At 48.2% G+C, this 18,752-nt stretch overlaps 1 protein-coding gene across 1 annotated transcript in view; it reads right to left on the bottom strand.

Moving 5' to 3' along the window:
* Positions 1–1,520: 1,520 nt before the first annotated feature.
* The window catches only part of LOC125303367 (zinc finger protein 469), a 61,355-nt gene continuing 44,123 nt past the window's right edge, over positions 1,521–18,752 (bottom strand). Inside the window, 3 exon segments of the mRNA XM_048257105.1 lie at positions 1,521–10,154; positions 10,156–11,613; positions 11,616–14,709. Coding sequence (XP_048113062.1) covers positions 2,599–10,154; positions 10,156–11,613; positions 11,616–14,517 — 11,916 coding nt within the window. The 5' untranslated portion in view covers positions 14,518–14,709 and the 3' untranslated portion in view covers positions 1,521–2,598.

Genomic DNA, 18,752 nt, shown 5'->3' with positions numbered 1-18,752 from the left:
ATTGTAACATGGGATTACATGAAGAGACAAAAAGAGTGAAGACAGTATAAATCCTTTGAAGACCTGTGGCAAGTTGCCTACCTTACCTAGCATACCTTAAAAACTGTCCAAGTACACCTGTAGGCAAATTAGTGTAAAGGGAGGTTGCACCAAATATTTTTGGTATGTTGCTATTTGAAATATCAATATGATTTTTTTCACATTACAACATTTCACAATTGTCTAAAGCTTGAACATGGCATTTTGTGTACATTTGATCCCCTCCTGTGTTCATGATACAGTGCATGATCTTGATTTATGCTTAGCCACATGCCTCTACTGCCTGTTACCCTGTATTGAATGACTAAATGGCTGCTTTGCTTTGTTATACCTCCTCCACTGTTAATAAAATGACTAGTAATGCTTATATTCTAATAAAACAGTTTCACTCACTTGACTTAATTGTCATGGGATCTTGTTTCAGTAAAGATATTGTGCTTACTGCTGTATTATTATCGTAGCATGAATGGCAGTAGACCTCTTTAATTATACCATTAGGCTCATTACTCCATGCTTACAGGACTTAATGTGCCACTTGAAGCCACAGTCCATTGCTTCCAAAAGGCTGGTGGTTTCATAGAGTGCCAGCTTAAGACACGTTCAGAAGGGCTCATTGTTTCGTATTGATCACAGGAATTTTATTCAGAGGTAAGACTCTGGCACAGAGGCGCATTGTACGGTGTGGACAGCATGAAACTAGCCTGGCTAGCGCCACCACTTCTCAATGAGACGTGGTCTGGGAACCAAACGTTCATTTTCTCGTATTTGAAAAAAATGGCCAGATCCGTTTATTGGGTGCCACGGATGTCTATCAAATGCGTCTGTGCATAGCTCATCATCGCCTTGCTTTCCCCCCTGTTCTGTGATTGGTTCCCTATTACAGGCGAAACATTTGCTCCATGGTCTCCAGGCTGCCTTAGCAGCGTGAATCAAATAGTGCGCAAGGCAGCATGGGAACACCCAGGCTAGCATGAAACAATGTGTGTCCATTACACGGAGCCCGGAAGGTCAAAGCAAAGAAGCACTGCAGAAAGAAGCCTGAGTACCTCTGTAAGAAGGTAAAAGGATATGGCAAGAAAGCTGCCATCCACAAGTATCTTTTGAGTAGATCCAGCAGTGTTTGTATCATATTCAACTATACAGAGTGCCAGCAATCCTGACATGTGGTGTATGGCCTGCATTGTTGGAAATCTTCATAGTGTTGTGACAAATAGATGCAAATCCAAATGGTTTAAAAAGTAACTCCTGCTGTTAGCTACCCTCATGTTTCCACTTTAAAAACATTAAGCTGTTTTTTTTTTATTACAGTCCATGCTTATTTGATGAGACTAGTCTAATTTATGACGATTCTTCCAAATAAAATCCCTCTCTGATGCTCCAAGCTGTGTGAAACACATCATCCCTCTCTGATGCTCCAAGCTGTGTGAAACACATCATCACTTTACTTCAGACAACACAAGACACGAAGGGAGACAATTGCGGACTTTCAATAACCAGTTTATGAGGCACTTGGTAAAGCACTTTAATGCCAATCATAAATTCCCTTTCTTCTTATTCTTCGACTCTGTTGCATATTATTAAAATAAACTTTTGACATTACGCATTGCACAAGAAATAAACTACCTACAATATTATACAAAGTTAAGATACATATAAACAAGATAAAGCACCTTTTTGGAATCTAGTAAATAGGCGTCCTAACCAGCTGCAGGACAGACAGATGATGGTGTGGGGTTTTTCTGTGCAGAAACATCAGTGCACTGGAGAGCTTTCAGATAAGGGCTTGCTAGCACCTGAGTTCGACAGATGTGATCTCATGCAAATGGTTAAACAGTTAATAATACCCTTTCCAAGAAGCCAGATAAACACTTAAAAAAGAAATGCACAATTTGTTATTATCAACAGTAATTCCTTCTTGCATATTATTTTTGTGCAGGACCTAGAATACCAGCATGTGGGATGAAGAGAAAGGAAGTTGTGACCTTTTCTGTTCCAATGGACGACATTTGTGTTCACATTACAGTACAACATAGAATAGCACCAGTTAATGTTATACAAAAGCCAATACAAAGAATGTCACTGCAGTACAGTGAAGCAAAAGGAAATAAAAGCAGTAAGTCTCTAAAGCATAAACAAAGATGCTTTGCCATGGTCCATATTATTTTGCAGAGTCCTTTGGTCCTATTCTCCCAAAAGAAAAAGAAGGTCATACTGTCATGCATTATTTAACAAAAATATTTTCAGTTTATTTTCAAGTAATATTTTTTTCTTTTCTTTTTTTTGTAAATGAAATAAAGTCTCTCTTAAAAAGATAATGTCAAACTTCAGAGGAAAGGGAAGTCCTTTCAAAAATATTTTATATTTCATAAACTCGTCTTTTCAATTGGTCCTCACATTAATGCAACAGTTACATTTACAAACAAATGAAGATAAAAAAGAAATAAAGTGACTAAATAAAAAGTGAAAACGTTATCACTGAGGGGAGAGTCGGGAACGTTTCCCCAGTACAGTCTCGTCCACCACTTTCTGGTGTCTCCAGCTCACTCAGAATGCTCTCCCTCAGTTTATTGATTCAGAAGTGTCCTTCCTTAAAGGAATCTTAAAGCTAGTGAGTTTCTGGCCAAATAACTGGCTCAGGAGGTTATTCTGTGACTCTGCAGTGCGGTAGGAGTGTGTGTCCACAGATCTGACCCCTGCTTTAGGCTTGGACTTGTTCAAGGAATTGTTAATTGATGGCACTGACACTTTGGAAGTGGGAGACTGGACAGGCCGGCCAGGACCTAACCTCTTCCCTTTGAACTCCACATTTAAATGTCGTACAATCTCGGTCTTCTTTGGTGGATAATTGTCGAGGGAGCCCTTTTTGAGTTGCAGGCCAAGAGTCCCTGACCTGTGCTTGGAGACAATCTTGTTGCTGACAATATCGTCCTTCACAGACGAGAGCACGGGATAGTCACCTGGGGCCTCTGGCTTTCTCAGGCCTGAAGGGAGTTCAGCTTTGCTCAGACGGAACTTCTTTTTCGCCCTCGAGTCGATGCCGAGATTCTCCCGTGCAACCGTTGAGGATGTCTTCTGTGAGCTGTATGTCACTTTCGGCTCTTTCCTTTTTTTATGCGGCCTTGTCGACTCCTTTTCTTCGTTGGATGACGAGGTCAAGGGAGTGGCCTTGGCATGAGGGACTGGCGACACTTCTGCGGTTCCAGAAGACAATGCCCATGGGCTGGCTCCGGGACTGTGCTTGCGGTTCTCAGCTGCTCTGGAACCTGCTTTCTCCTTCATCTGAGGACTAACAAATTGGTCAGTGTCACTTGTAGATGGAGGATCTTTTCCCTCAGCGTCACAGGTGGCGGTGAGGACAGGGTGGTCTTTAGCTTTCTCTTGTCTCATTTGTTCTGGCAGCTTGGGGCAGTAAGACAGGGGCTCTTTGTGGGGCAGATCAGCAGCGCGTGACTTGTCCAGGCTCCCAGGAGAAGATTCTCCTCCTCTCTTGTTGTGATCTTCCTCTTTTAAGCTCTCATGGATATTTGCTTCTGAAAAACACTGATTAGGTTTGCTTGTGCAATCTCTCTCGTCTCCTGTAACACTTGCGGGTGAAACGAGTTGTTTTGGGCTGGCAAGAGGGTCATCTTCTTCCTTGACGTCACAGTTGACTGTCATACACTTAACGTCTTTGCCATTGTTCTTTGTCTCTTGGGCAGGTTCAACGTGGGAAAGGTCGTCACTCTCCTCCGTCTTTGGTATAGCTTTCGGGGGGGAGGTTTGGACTGCAGAGTCTACATTGAACTGACACTGTTTGAGTTCGTCAAGAATCTCGTCCTCCGTCTTAACGTCTGTGTCGCTCGTCTCGGTCTGGTGCTCATTGTCATCACTGCACTGCATAGGCTCAGTCATTGAAGATTTCAGAGCCTCCAACTCCACACTCTGACCTAGGTGGCAAGAAGCAACGCTGGCAATGCCACTGTCAGAGCTATTTTCCTGCAGGCTTTCCGGTAGGATCTTTCTCTTCTTGCTTGGAGGTGAGTTGAAGCTGTCATCTTTGGACGCGGCCATTTTGCAAGGGCGTAGGACCCCTCTGAACTTGAAGATTTTGTTTCCCCCAGCCAGATGCTTCTCCATGTGGCGGTCGAATTGCTCCTTCTTGGAGAAGATGTAGTTGCACGTGCTGCATATGAAGGACTTTTTGATCACATGCATCACGTCGGCGCACAGCTCACAGGTGTACAGAGTGGTGTGTTTGGAGTCAGACTCGTCGAGCTCCTCGTGCTCGTTCTTCAGGTGGTCCTTAAGCTCCTTGGCCTCCTGGTAGGAGACGGGGCATTTGTTGCAGAGGAAGATCTTCTGCAAGCTGTGCACCACCAGATGTCGCTGTAGCTTGAACGGCTTCGGGAACTGTTTGCCACAGTGGTGGCAGTCTCTGGAGGGGTCTTTGCAGTTGGGATGCATTTCGACATTCTTCGGGGCAATCTCAGCCTTTAGGACCTCGAGCGGAGTGAAAGTGCTGTGCTTGCTGCCCCCGCCACTGCCCTTGGTCTTGGTCACGATGGGCTCGCTGTCATCATCTGTCTTGGTTTCTTGCCCAGCTGCGTCCGGCGTGGCTCTCCTGTCCTCCCTGGAGGACGACTTGTCTCCTCTGCTGGACTTGCTGGGCTGGTGCTGCATGATGGAGGTGATGAAGTTCTTCACTGCGTTCTCCTGCATGAAGCAGCCGGGCATGTCCAGGAGGGAGCTCTGGGTCTGGCCCTTGCGGGCGAACTGGGTGGCGTGCTCGCGCAGGTGTTCGTTGTACATCCACACGTCCGATATCTCCTTCAGGCACATGCCACAGGCCCACACGCCCGCCTTGTTCTTGGCGTGCTTCTCCCTCAGGTGGTCACGCAGTTGCTCACGGGAGCTGAACTTGCGCTGGACGCACATGTAGCAGGTGGGCGGTGGTGATGGATTGTGGGAGAGCTTGTGGAAGTTGAGCTCGCCTAAGGTGAGGAACCATGTGAAGCAGACTTTGCACTTGTACTGTTTGTCCTTGGGCTTCAGTCCAGCCTCGCCACGTTTTCTGCCCCTTCGCTCCGCAGGCTTCTTCGCAGGTTTTTCGCTCTCGGTGGGAAGACTCTGCAACACATCGTCTTCACTGATGATGCTCCCAACTATCGAGATGTCTTTGCCAGGTTCAAAAAACTGAATTTCCGGAAGTTGGAATGTGGTGTTGAGGTTCTGAATGTCAATGCTGGGCAAATGTGAAACGTTTTCCTGAACACAGGGAGGAGCACCAGGGTAAGTATCCGTGAGTTCTGATTTGCACAACTCGACGTCTGGAGAGACCAGGGGATCCGTGTCAGCAACAGGATTTAGGGGCCCCAAGGGCACCGGGACCTTACTGATGATGTCCTCTGTCGGGCACAAGAATGTGTTTATACCATGGTCTGCGGTCTCATCATAGCCCTTTTCGTTTGTCACACTGTCACTATGACAATCTTTTTCTGCAGAACCTTTCATCACGCCTTTGTGACACATGTCTAATATGATTGCATCATCAATAGTCATCATATCATATTCAGGAGCGTTGATATTATTCACAAACATTTTGTCAGTTTTACTTTCCTTATAGTCCTCTCTCCTGTCAAGAAACATGTCAGCAGGAGGATAGTCCTGAACAGCTGGCACATTTGAGGCTACTTTTTGCTTTTTATTGCTCTTGCCGTACACCCTTGGACACTTTTTTCTTTTCATTTCTTCAGTCCGAGGGAATAACTGTGAGAATGTACTCTCATCGTCAAGAAGGGCGTTAAGGTCCGGTCCAAGACCAGAGGGACTAGCTGGGGTTTCTTTAAAAGAACATGTGAGTGGGTCGGCGTCTTCTCTGGGCTCATTACTGCTTTCACTCTTGATCTCCACCTCCGATTTTTGCTCCAGCTCTGTATTCATGCTTTTTTGCCCCAAGGATGCAGTCTGTGCATATGCTATTGTTTTCATGTTGCATGATTCGTGCTCCCCACTCATCTCAAAGTCCCTAACAATCCCTTCCTTTGCTGCACTGGTGCCTGCTTCTTCTGGGGTGTTTGAGGCCATTAGATCCTGCTCTTGAATATGAAATGAGTCTGTGGGAGATGTGGTGAACTTATGGTCATTAATGTCAGTCTCCACAGTAAGTTTCTCTGGGCCGGCCACTTCAGATCCTTCATGGCTACTGGTTGTATTTGTCTTTTCAGGGAGTGGACAGCATCCTTGCTGGGACACAGGTGGGAACTCAGGGGGTATGGAATGCAGTATGTCTGTGTCCAGCATGGACAGCAACTCCTCGGGGAAAGGGTCAGCTTTCACAATGTTAAATGGATAACTCTCACCACCGACTTCACTGTTTTTGTTTTTCCACGCTTTGCCATTTTTTCTAGTCTTTTCCGTTGCCGGATGTCTTTTCTTCTCTTTATGGTTAGGCTCTGCTGAGGAGTCTGGCTCACTCGCAGTGCTTTCTAACATCGAAACTGGCTCATCCACATTAATCGACATTGCATTTCCCTGTGTTTGCAGGCTGTGCATGTTTATAAGTGGCTGAGCGTCTTTCTGGAGAGGCACTGGTGTTTGATAAATTGATGTGTTACTGGTCATGGATACACTCACATTTGTTCTCACCACATGTTTCATGGCTTTGTGTCTCTTCAGTCCTGGCAGAGTGCGGAGGTACATTGAGCAAATCTCACACTGAAAGTTTCCTTGGCCGGGGTGGCTGGCGTTATTCTTTTTTGGGGAGGGTTTTGCCTCGGCATGCTTTGTAACAAGTCCCTCTTCTGTTTGAGTTGGTGGTGCTGATGTTGAAGGTTTTGTGGCAGTCTCTCCCTGGCCTTGGAGAAGTTTCTCAACAGTGGACACAGCATTGTTTGCTCTCATGGTGAAGGACACGTCTTCAGTAGGAATCGTTAATATGTCAAAGCTCTCTCCATCTGTTTTTTTCAGTAGTCCCAGGTGGAAATCCATGAAATCAATTGTCTCAAGAGCCACATGGCAGTTCTCCATCTTGCTGACATGCATTTTATTTGTAGAGATGCATTCTTGTTGTCGACTGCAAGTCACATCACTGTATGAGCAATTGTCATTATCTTCAATGTGGCTCTTTTGTATAGAAATAGCTGGCATGCTCAGTGCTTCTAGTTTGTTTGAATCAGTCGACAGTTTAAGTTCCTGGTCATCATGTCCTGTGCTGAGCTCATTTGATGGTAATAGCAAATCAGTATTATTTTGATTATCATCAGATTTTGGACTTGTTTTTATACATGAGTACTCAACCATTTCTTTTTCCGATGGGAGTGAGGTGAAATTATAGTGAAAGTGCTCTTGATTATCGGAAACTTCTTTATAACTCAGGGGGCTTAGTTTGAAATCATAAACAGAGTCTTTGCTTGGGAATGTTTCTGTTGGAGAGGGAACAGTGAGGTTAGAGTTGACAGATACAATGGAATTACAGACCATTGTGTCAGATATAGACATTTCACTCTTGGTCATTTCAAATTCCAAATGGGGGACACAGGGGTGATCCAGCCCTACAGCTGCTGCTGGTGGTGGCTCACTGATGAGCGTCTCTTTTATGCAATTCAACTCATTTTGCTCCTCTCTGGGCACCTCTGTGTCTCCGGTTGGCTGACTGTCATCCTGCCATTTTGTTTTCAGCTCAGTGTCCTTCATATGCAAAGCAGGGCTTCCGTGTGGTGGGGATGGTAAACAGGGGCTAAGTGGAGGTATGGCTAAATGCTTGTTCTGCTCCTCCTCGTGAGTGTCATCAGTACAAGCAGGGGTTAAGGGTGATGTAGCTATGGTCAGGGTGGGCTCAACCAGGATGTCTCGGTACCCTGGCTCCTCTGTGATTTGGTCAGGCAGGTCTGAGGTAATCCCCTCACCAGTGTCCATATCAGTGTCCTTAATTGGGTCCACATGGCTTGCATGAGCATGAGAGAAGTGCTCAGTAACACTAATCTGAGGTGAGGCATGGCAAGTGCTTTCTGCAGCTGCTTCAATCATCTGTGTGCTAAGGTGCTCCTCAGTAATGTTCTCTGTTTTACTTGACTCCTCACCCTCTCGGGAGGCGCTGCATGCTGGATGAACTGCTGTGTTTTTGATCCCATCTTCTTCCACAACTCTTTCAGATTCTTTCAGTTCATGAGCTGTCAAACAGCCCTCTTCTACACATTCTTTACCCTTTTCCTCTGCCTCATCAACTGATGGTTTGCCATGGCAAGGCTGAGAGACCTTTGACTCTTTGGATGTCTCTTCTGTCCCTGTCTGATCAGACTTTATATTGGAATTCATTTCCATTTCTTCCTGCTCCAGCTGTCTGCTTGCCCAATTGCAGTCCTTTGACCGCTCTCGCTCATATTGTAGAGTGGTGGGAAACAATAATTCTGGGGACTCTGAGGAGTCTCGATGTCTCTTAAGAGCTTTGCTCTGGAGCTCCTCACATATTTCCACAGGGTTTTGAGGATCATGTAACTGTGACGCCAAGACATGAAATGGCTCCATCTGAGAGCTTTCTGTGGCATTAGTGTTATTTTGGGTGACTGGATTCTCTGAGGAGTCGTTGAATTTTATTGTGTCTACCTCTTCTGCCATTTCACAGCCTGCACTCACAGACCGAGGAGAAGCATACAGAGCCTCAGACTGTTTGTCTAACCTCGTTTCTTCTGCGTCAGATAGAGTATCATTTCCCATTAAATCATCATTAGCTTCTTGGCAGCTGCTCTGAGAGTGCTCTGGGCTTGACTGTAAAAGTTTAGATTCCGACAGTGGCAGTGGCAGAGGATCCTTCTTAAAGATGGAGTCTGAAATGACTTCCAGACTTTTCATAAGATTTTCCTTGTACATTTCATTCTCGAGCATCTCCTCGGATTTGTCTGTGTGCAGGCTCTTGACGTCACTGTCACCTTCTGATTTATGAGGTGTACCTGGGTGGTCCTCTCTCTCTGCCACGGATATGTCACCACCGGTGCCGACTTTGTCACTCTGAGTGTCGTGAGTGTGTGTGATGGAGTGTGTCGGGGTGTGGAGGCAGTGCTGCGTCTCCACCAACCCAAACTGAAGAGGACTAGCCCAGGGCATCTCAGGCTCGGAGAATCCCTCAGAGTGGGGATCCACTGGCATGTTTGGTGCTGTCAGTGCTAAACTCTCACCAGCGCAGTCCACCTCGAGAGCGCCCTGCTCATTATCAGTTTCCTGGTCTAGCCGCAGGGGTGAGAATTTGCTCATGGTCAGCTGTTTCGGGAGCTCCTCCTCGAGCAGCGACGAAGTGCTGAGCTTGTTTGTCTGCAACTGGCTCTCCAGCTCGGTGACAATTCGCTTGATCTCCAGCTCGTCCTCGGACACACAATTGCTCAGGCCCGTGCTGTAGTTCATGATCTTGTCTGGCAGAGAAAACGGCACTGTGCCAAAACTGCTCTTTTTCTCACTCTCCGCATCGGAGTCGTCTTTGTACTGGGAGATCTCGTCTGGTAGCTCTGGAGTGACATCCACCATTAAGCCCCAGTCTCTTTGCTCCAGGAAAGGAGAAAAGGAGGACTCAAACATTTCCTTTTTGTCACTGCTGGGCTCCAGTGGACTAAAGCTGTCTTTATTCAGCTGTATGTCTGGATATAGGTTGTTGTCAAAGGCACCGACTGTGAGGTCTCCAAACATGGATGACGTGTCAAATGAGAGAGGAGATTTTAACAAACTCTGCTCCTGTTCTAATGGACAAGGCATGAGGCTGTGTCTCATAGAGTCTTTCTGCACAGCAACATCTTGTAAATTGGTGGGGGACAAACACACTTCATCCATCAGCACATTGCACAGTGATGGGGGCTTTTTCACCAGATCAGTGTGGAAGTTTGTCGGCTCTTTGCTGTCACCATGCACACCATCAGTAAGCTTGTCAAACTCAATTGTCGGGGTGTCTGAATGTTGCAGTGCGGCATGACTGACACTTTCAGCTTTTCTTTTGTGAGATGGTTTCACTTTCGATGAACTGTCATCTTTCTTTTGCTTGCTGTTACTGTTTAACTCCTTGTTGCTCAGTACCTCCGATGAATAGAGTTTAGAGCTGGAGCTGGTTTTGTGACTCTCTTTCGTGTGACATGTGGACTCTTCCGTTCTCGCCATGATGCCAGTCTCACAGCTGAAGCGGTCCTCCTTGGCCCGCAGCGGACACCTCTGTGCTCTTGAATCTAAAAACGCTCCTGGTCTTTGTGAGTTCCGACACAATTTCCGTGTTCCTGCTGCTACTGTTCGAGCATTTCGTGGTGGTCGTCGAGTCCTCTTTGTTGGCAGAGAGGAGAATCTTCTCTGTGCTGTAGCGCTTGGTGTTTTTGGAGAAGGACAATGCCAGGGAAGTGTTGGACTCTCGGCGCACCCTGTGTGGTGACCGCTCGAGCCCGTTCTGCTCAAAACAGTCCGAGTCCTTCCGCTTCACATCGACTTTTCTCTCGCTGTCCGAGTCCGTGCGATCAGTGCTCTTGGGGCTGCTGATGCCGTCGCTGGAGAGGCTCACAGAGGTGCTGAGCTCACTGCTGGTGGAAGACCTGCTACTCCGCCGCCTCAGCCTCTCTTTCACGGGGGACAGAGACACATCATTCCGCCTTTTGGACTCAAAACAGTCGTTTTTATCCTGCTTCCACGGGAGGTCTCGGCTTTTCTCACTCCTCGCTCTGCCCTTGCATTCTTTGGTGTATGTGTACTTGCAGCGGATGCTCTGGCTGAGGCGGCCTTTCCCGGCGATCTTCAGAGGCTCACAGTCTTCGTCAGAGTCAGACACGTAGTCGTATTCCCTGAACGTGGGGGTCTGCACTGTGGGGGTTAGCCTCTCCATCACCAGGGAGAACTGCATATTTTTGGTGCCTTTGACGTGGAGCTTGTGCAGCTTGTTCTTCTGCTGGACGATTTTGTGGATGAGCTCCTTGCTCCACGTTCCTCCACCTGTCCTTTTCCTCTTCCCCTCCCGGGTCACGAGCCTCTGCGTGGTGGACGTCCTGTTGCCAGACGGGGATTGAGGAACAGATGACTTGACAAACAGGGAGCTTTCCTGCACGCTCTTAATTCCACAGCGCTCTGAGAACTTTTTGGATAAGACAAAGCAAGGATTACCTGAACTTTCCTCTAATGTCGTTTCTGACTTTCGTGTTTCTTTCACCCACTGTTTATGCTCTCTGCTCTTATCTAGGGAGGAGACAATGAGGCTCTCTGGTGAGCTCTCCTCCTTGGAGTTGGTGTCATCACTCTGTTCTAAGCTCTGACTCTCTGTATTACTACTTTCTGTCTGCTTGCTGTCAGTGCTACGGCTGTCTAAGTCGGAGTCATAAGGACATTTTCCTTGTGTGTATGACTTTTCACTAGCGGTTGCTTCATGCTTGGTTCGACTCTCAAACATCACACAGTCTTTGGTTTTCAGTGTCTGCCTGTTTGACGTGCACTTGGCAGTTGTGAGTTCATCATCCACAAATGCATCGATAAAGCTGCTGTCAATCTCTGCATTGTCAGACTGATACCCAAGTCCATTCAGAGCTTCTGTGATAAGGCTGTCTAATTTAGCATCCTCCATATCTAGGTCAGGAAGAGAAACAGGAGGGTTGTTGCCCCCGAAAACAAGTTCAATTTCAAGGGGTCATCTTTGGTGTCAACTTTTGCCTCTGTTTCAGGTATTAGTTCACCATTCTTGCTCAGCCCGAGCAGAGATAAATGCAGGTCTGACGGGCAACGTGACATTTGAGAAAAGCCTGTTCCAGAGTTCAGGGCTTTGGTGGGATCCATTTGGAACTTTTTGGGGTCCTCGACTTTTGATATGTCTTTGAAGTCATTTTGTGCAAACGCATGCTGTCCACAGTACTGCTTATGGTCAAGGAAAGACACCAAGTTGTTGAAGTTTTGATCACACTGCTTGCAAGTGAGCAACACATCCAACTGGTCGAGGTTCGCAGTAGCTAAGGAGGTGGCCAGTAGTTGGTGGGCAGAGTACGGGGGTGGGGGATGGTGCTCCATCCCAAAGTTGTCCATACAGCCTTTGCTACTCTCCATGCTGGACTTTGGGTGTGCTCTGTTGTTCTGCAGAAAGCCCATCATGTCCTCCTTGGGTCTATCTGTGGGGTAGGGCAGACTGCGCGGGGCATCCGCATGGAAATGGTGATGGTTTGTGTTGAGGTGATCGGTGGATGTCAGTGCCTTACCCTGTTGCTGATGGTAGAATGGTGGTGGGCCAACAGGCTTTGAGATCTGGCTATCATCAGAGCTGCTGTTGACAGGGCTCGTGGAAGCAGGTGAGAGGGACGAGCACGTACTGCTAGAGGCAGGGTTCTGAGTGGGAGAGGACGAGCACGTACTGCTAGAGGCGGGGTTCTGAGTGGGGGAGGGCAAGGGGGACTCGTAGGGGGGCACAAGCATCATGCCCATGGGTGGCACCTGCATAGGAGGATAGTTACATGCTCTGGTGGATGCCCCAGGTATCGATTGGTTCATCCCAAAGTATAGCGACTTATTCTTAGCATCACAGGCCTGCACGTGACTTGCCTCAGCTTTGCTTTTATAGGGACACGGGGGCAACCCTGTGCTACAAGTCTGTTTGACACTCTCCTGTCTTTGGTTTGAGTACCCTTCAGAGGGCCTTTTGTTCTGGAAGGTGCCAGGACTTTTGAGCGGACCGGCCTTGTGCAATTTTTCCTCATCCTGCCACTCATTGGGTGCGATTACAAACGTCAGCTTCTGATTACTCAACTGCCTGGAGAGCTCAATCCTGTTCTGGTTTGGCATGGCTGACCTTATCTGCTGCCAGGTCATGCGGTTGTTTTTACCTGGGCCCTGCCTCTGGTCATGTACCGGCTGGCACTGAAAGGGATATTTCTCTGGCAGGTTGGAGTAAGCCAGAGAGTTCTGCTCCATGGGCGAAAAGGCCTTGTTCGGGCCCTCCCACGGCTGTGCAGCCCGGCTGTGGCTCTTGCTCATGTTCTTCTCATGAGGCACAGGGCCCATGTGGACAGCGTTGAGTGGGGGGCTGCTGTAAGCTTTGCCAGGAAAGTGCATTTGAGAGCCGGGGCCCTGTGCAATGTTTCTGATATGGTGGACGTTGTTTTGAATGAGTACCCTCTGATTGGCGGCAGCGGTGGTGGTGGCGCCGCCGTCTTTGGGGTGGCAGTTCCTTTTGCCCCCTGAAGTGGCAGCGGCGTCTGTTTTGTCCACCAGGCCACCTTTGCTCTGATCCGAACTGGGAGCGGAGCTCTCCCCCAGGCCCGTCTCCTCGCCCACGCCCCTGGGGCAGTGCATGGAAGACGGAGGCCCGTGTGGGATCTGCAGGTACTGCTGCGGCTGAGTGGACAGGGGGTACGGCGGCCTGTCGTCGCTCTGTTCGCTGCCGAACTGACCGCCGCTGCCCTGCTGTCCTGCCTCCTGTCCCTCTGCAGAGGCCTGGAAGGCAAATGGGTTGTGAGGCACCTGGCCGGAAGGGGCCAAGGAAGTGTCCATGTAGTCCTGTGACGGAGGGTTCTGGTCACAAGAAAAAGCGTCCGTGGCCGAGTCCTCCAGCAGCGGAAAGCCATACTGGAAGGACAGGGGCATGAAGCCGGCCTTGTTCGGCTCGACCGCAAGGTTGGCTTTTTGCGCTGTAATCCCATAGGCGGCGCCAGCGAGCGTCCTCTCCGGCGACTGCCACGCGTCGGTCCCGTTCAGCTGAAAGTCTGAGAAGAGCATTTGACCAGAGGGCTGTGACCCACTAGTGTCCAGAGGACCCTGTGGCTGTGGTAGCGGCAGCTGCTGCTGCTGCTGCTGCTGCTGTTGTTGTGGTGGCTGCTGCTGCTGCTGCTGCTGCTGCTGGGTGGAGGCTGGGTGCTGGGGTGCAGGCGGTCCTCCCGAGGTGCCCCCCACCACCACCTGTGAGGTATAGCTGGCGGAGGTGAGGTTGGAGGGGCCCTCCGGGAAGCAGCGGCCGTAGCTCCGCTCCTCCTGCTGCAGCTCGGCCTCCCGCTCGGGGATGCTGGGCACGTGGAACCTGTAGCTGCCGGACAACGGCCCCCGGCTGGCCTCCAGCTTCTTGGGCGGCGACACCTTTTGCTGCGGGTAGGCGATCCCGATTGTGGGGTTGTTGGAGCGGGGGTTGGTGATGCTCAGGCGATACAGCTGCTGCGGGTTGCCGCGTTCCGACTTGCTGGATTTCTTGCCCTTGTCCCGGGTCCGGCTCTTGCCGCTTGGTGACTGGGGGCTGCCCTTACCCCCGGGCCATGGCCTGCTGTCGCTGGTGAACTTGGGGCGGTTCTGCAGCGACTTAAAGTCTATTTTTCCCGCCTGCTGGGGCCTTATGACGGCCTCGCGCTGCTGTGTGCTCTCTCGGTCCTTGTCTATGAACTTCACGGTTCCATTCGAGTAGGGCTCCGGAGAACCTCTTTGACGTTTCTCGCCGTACTGCTCTCTCGTTGAGCCCTCTCCGAGCTTCTTAGACCCCGCATCCAGTTCTTTGGTGCCGTACGTTCTCTTAATCTCTCCCGCCATGATACCAGCACGGAGTTGGATCGGCAGGCAAGGTCCCTTATCTGTGCCAGGGACGACACTGGGACATTGTGCTTTGGAGTGCAGCTAAAGAGGCCTCCTGTCATACAGGTAGAAAGGAGCCAGTATTGTCTCTTCTCATTAATCTCCCCTCTCCCTCATGGTGCAGAGAAGTCCCATCACTATCTGAAGGGCCTGTGAAGAAACAAAGCAAAAACAAAGAGAATATGTCAGAATAATGTACATTCATGGAAAAATGTCAATCCAACAATATCTAATACATTAGCATTCTAATATAGTATGAATTATTTAAGCATTGAAAAAATAATGTGTGGGAGCTCTTCATGGGAAACAGTAAGATAAGATATCAGAGGTCACTACAGGCAGTTTTCAAGACCTCAATAATTCTATCTAAGTGCCACTTTTCACCACTGGAGGGCAGTCTTGCTGCATTTTTCTCAAAATGCAACAAGAGCTCAAAGGGACTAGAATTTTTCAAAATAAAGTCCAGTCTGACAGATCAACTCACTTTAAATGATTTTTCCTTTTTACGATTAAAAAATGTAGACCAAGACCTGCCCCTTTATTGGCAATAATATGATGAGATCAGCATTAGACTGCCAACAAAACACATCTTGGGTACGGTGGATACTTTCACACTAACTTTGTAATTATCATCCACAATGACATTAATAAAATAAGTGTGATTCTTGATCCATAATTCCATGGTGTAAAAACACACATAAAACTTGTGTGTCACCGACTTCCAAAGCGAATCAGCTCAGCAGATGGGAAGCATTACGCAGGGCTGGGAGAGTGAGCGCAGAGGACTGGAGAAAATGGGAGAGAGCAAAACACTGAGGATGCCGGAGAGAATGGAGCTATTGATATAACCACGAATGCCATGCAAGCCACCAATTTACGTGACAAACTGGTGGATTTTGATGGGAAGGAGCCGTGTAAAATGTCCTGATGCCAACAGCAGAACGTCAGAGAGCACAATTACATCTATTCACTTTTAGCATTTATCCAAGGCGACTTATAGTAAAGATATACATTTTCATTAGTAACCAGTATTGGTATCAAGGGAGTGGAAGCCATGACCTTTGGTGTTCTAAACGCCTTTCTCATACAAGTTGCTCTAACTGTTGTGTAGAGACACTCGATCGACTCCATACGCTCTGCTTTGGCTCTCTGTTCTTTCATCTGGGGTCAGACAGCAGGCAGCCGAGAGGTAGCAACAGAATGTGATCCCTGTGCCAGCTAACCAAACGCTAGCGCTCCGCCCTGGGCCAACGTTTCATTCCAGTGACACACACCAAGCAGAAAGCCCCGTTTGTTACACAGCGCCACGGCACGGTGCGGCCCTCCTCCTCGCGCACAATCCAGCTCTTTGACTCTGCCCTCTGTGCCGGTGAGTGACCACAGCCACCAAGCAGAAAGTCACACACACACACACACACTCACGAACCGGGCCAGCTCCCACTGTACCCATGCCTTCAGACCATTTGGGAAACTGGGAGTAATCACAGACCCGAGCTTGCCACCCACCCACACACACACACACACACACACACACACACACACACACACACACACACACACACACACACACACACACTCACACACACACACAAACACACAGAAGGGGAGAGTTGAAGGAGTAATGAGCACAAAAAGGCTCTCTTTCACACAGATGTTTAATTAGCCATTCCACTGCTCATGAAGGCATTTTGCAGTCCTCCGTCAGATGATAAATAACAGCAATATGCCTGCGAAGATCAGAGGAAGGCGCAGTCTAATAACGCCGGCAGCTAACGTGGTGGGCCTTAAGGCGCTTCCTAACTGGAGCGTAGGAACACCTGTGATTCCCCAAGCCCGCTCGCCTTGTCAACCATCTCCTGTCTGGCAGAGGGAATGAAATATCCGAGATTGGTTTCATCTTAACTCGAAAAATGGATTCGATTCTTGCTTATGGTTCTCCAGAAGAAGAAGAAGAAGAAGAAGAAGAAGGAGAAGAAGAGGAGGAGGAAGATAAATACTAAATTAAAAGCAGGGCTAAATAAATCAAAAGCAAGGCTTTTAACACAAGGCTGCAAGCTCACTGAAAACCACATATCCCAGTCACATGACCTCCTCCCTCTGAGTGTCATGCATGGCATGTCTAAATGACATGGCCTCGCCTCGTAATTACAGAGCAGCGACGATGACCGACAGGGTAGCCACTGGGCGACGCTGAACAGAGCGACAGGGAAAAGAGAGAGGGAGGGCTGGGAGGGACACTTTCACTCCTGAGTCCACTTTCACCCTTTTTTATATGTTTATGTTCTATTTTGTACATCTATAACGGTGGCCTACCACTTCACTCAAGGATCCTAGGTAGCACCACTGATTCCTCAAGGTATCATAGGTAGCACCACTGAATTGTTAATGAATGTAAGTATCTCATTTCTTGGTCCCCAGTTTTATTGTAGGTTTTGTGGTTTCCACCTTGCCTAGGACATCCTGCCTCTGTGACAGACAGACACAAAAATTACACAGGATTGTTGGCTTTGGCAGGGGAGAAATGTCAGCAAGCGGATTATACAAACAACAAAACAGAACAAAAAAATATTTTGCCTGGAAATTGCTATTGGTATTCAAGTGGCAACATACGGATCATTCTGGCACAGTTGACACTTGTTAGTGTGGGAGTGTGTGTGTTTATGTGTGTGTGTGTGTGTGTATGTGTGTGTGTGTGTGTGTGTGTGTGTGTGTGTGTGTGTGTGTGTGTGTGTGGGGTTGGCGGCATTAGACTGTGGCTCTTTCACAGTGACTGGAAGAAGACCCAGGCTCAGAGGGCCATGTCAAACACATCCATCTTCTTCAGTCATCAGGTTAATGTGCCATATTAGCATTTGTAAACATCACCAGTGCCATCGAGCTGGACTGTCTTGACAGGTAGCAGCTAACAGTAGTTGGCCAGAGTTTATTTTGCAATTTGTAATTCATTTAAATAAATTTAAATAAAAAGGCCCCTGAAAATTCAAGACATGAGTTTGTCCTACTTTATGTGCTTCTGGCACTGAACTATGGAGGGTGTGATTCATTAGGGCACTTCGACATAAAACATAGAATATTATCTCATATGATTCCTAGCTACAGTTAGTTAGGCTATGAAGAGACATAGATGATCTCTGCAAATGCCAATGAATTACTCATTTGATGAATCTGGATAGATAGCACACACACACACACACACACACACACACACACACACACACACACACACACACACACACACACAGACACACACACACACACACACACACACACACACACACACACACACACACACACACACACACACACACACACACACACACAGACACACACACACACACACACACCCACACATTCCTGCTTGTCACATATCAGATGATCTCAACCCATCTACTAAGATAAGATCGCATTTCTATCCATACAGACCTTGTACAACAATGACTAACGGCATTCATGGAAGACAGAGCAAATATATCACTGAAATAACAGCATGAAAGGCCTTGCCAAGATTGAAAACAAAAATCCAGAGCTTTCTCAATCTTGCTCCAATGAATAGTAGGCCTGAGTGTGATAGGGCTTTGGAATGGGTAGAGTGGTTTTTTCACCCAAGGGGATTTTTAGAGGGTCACCTGGGTCTTTGCTACCACTGCAGAGCTTGAGGTTATGCCTGTGTTTGTGTGTGTGTGTGTGTGTGTGTATGTGTATGTGTATGTGTATGTGTATGTGTATGTGTATGTGTGTGTGTGTGTGTGATTGACCCGCTCCCAGAAAACAGACCTATTAGTAAGTCATTATGAGGACGCAATGTCGAAAACACTCATCAAAGACACAAACATACTCAGCTGTAAACACAAACCTTACTCAAGATGATAAGCACATGCAGACACTCATACACACACACACACACACTAAAACACCCTTGTTATGATACAGAGCACCCCCTGCACCCAACTCCAACCCCCCTACATCTACTCACTCACACACACATATACACACACACCCCCAGCACCAGCACATACCATGCCTCCCCCTACCCCGGCCCCTCTGGGCTCTCTCTCACCCCTGGGCTGGTATGTGGCGGGCCTGCACGGAGGATGAGTGCTGGCTGGGTTTGGGCCCGGCTGTGAAAAGTCACATCCACTCACCAGCTCCCGCGCCTCTCAAAGCCCAAGTGTGTTAGCGCCGCCAAGCAGAGC

The sequence above is a fragment of the Alosa alosa genome, chromosome 11 (genome assembly GCF_017589495.1).
Source record: "Alosa alosa isolate M-15738 ecotype Scorff River chromosome 11, AALO_Geno_1.1, whole genome shotgun sequence".
Classification (NCBI taxonomy): Eukaryota; Metazoa; Chordata; class Actinopteri; order Clupeiformes; family Clupeidae; genus Alosa; species Alosa alosa.
This window is presented reverse-complemented; position numbering and strand designations above follow the sequence as displayed.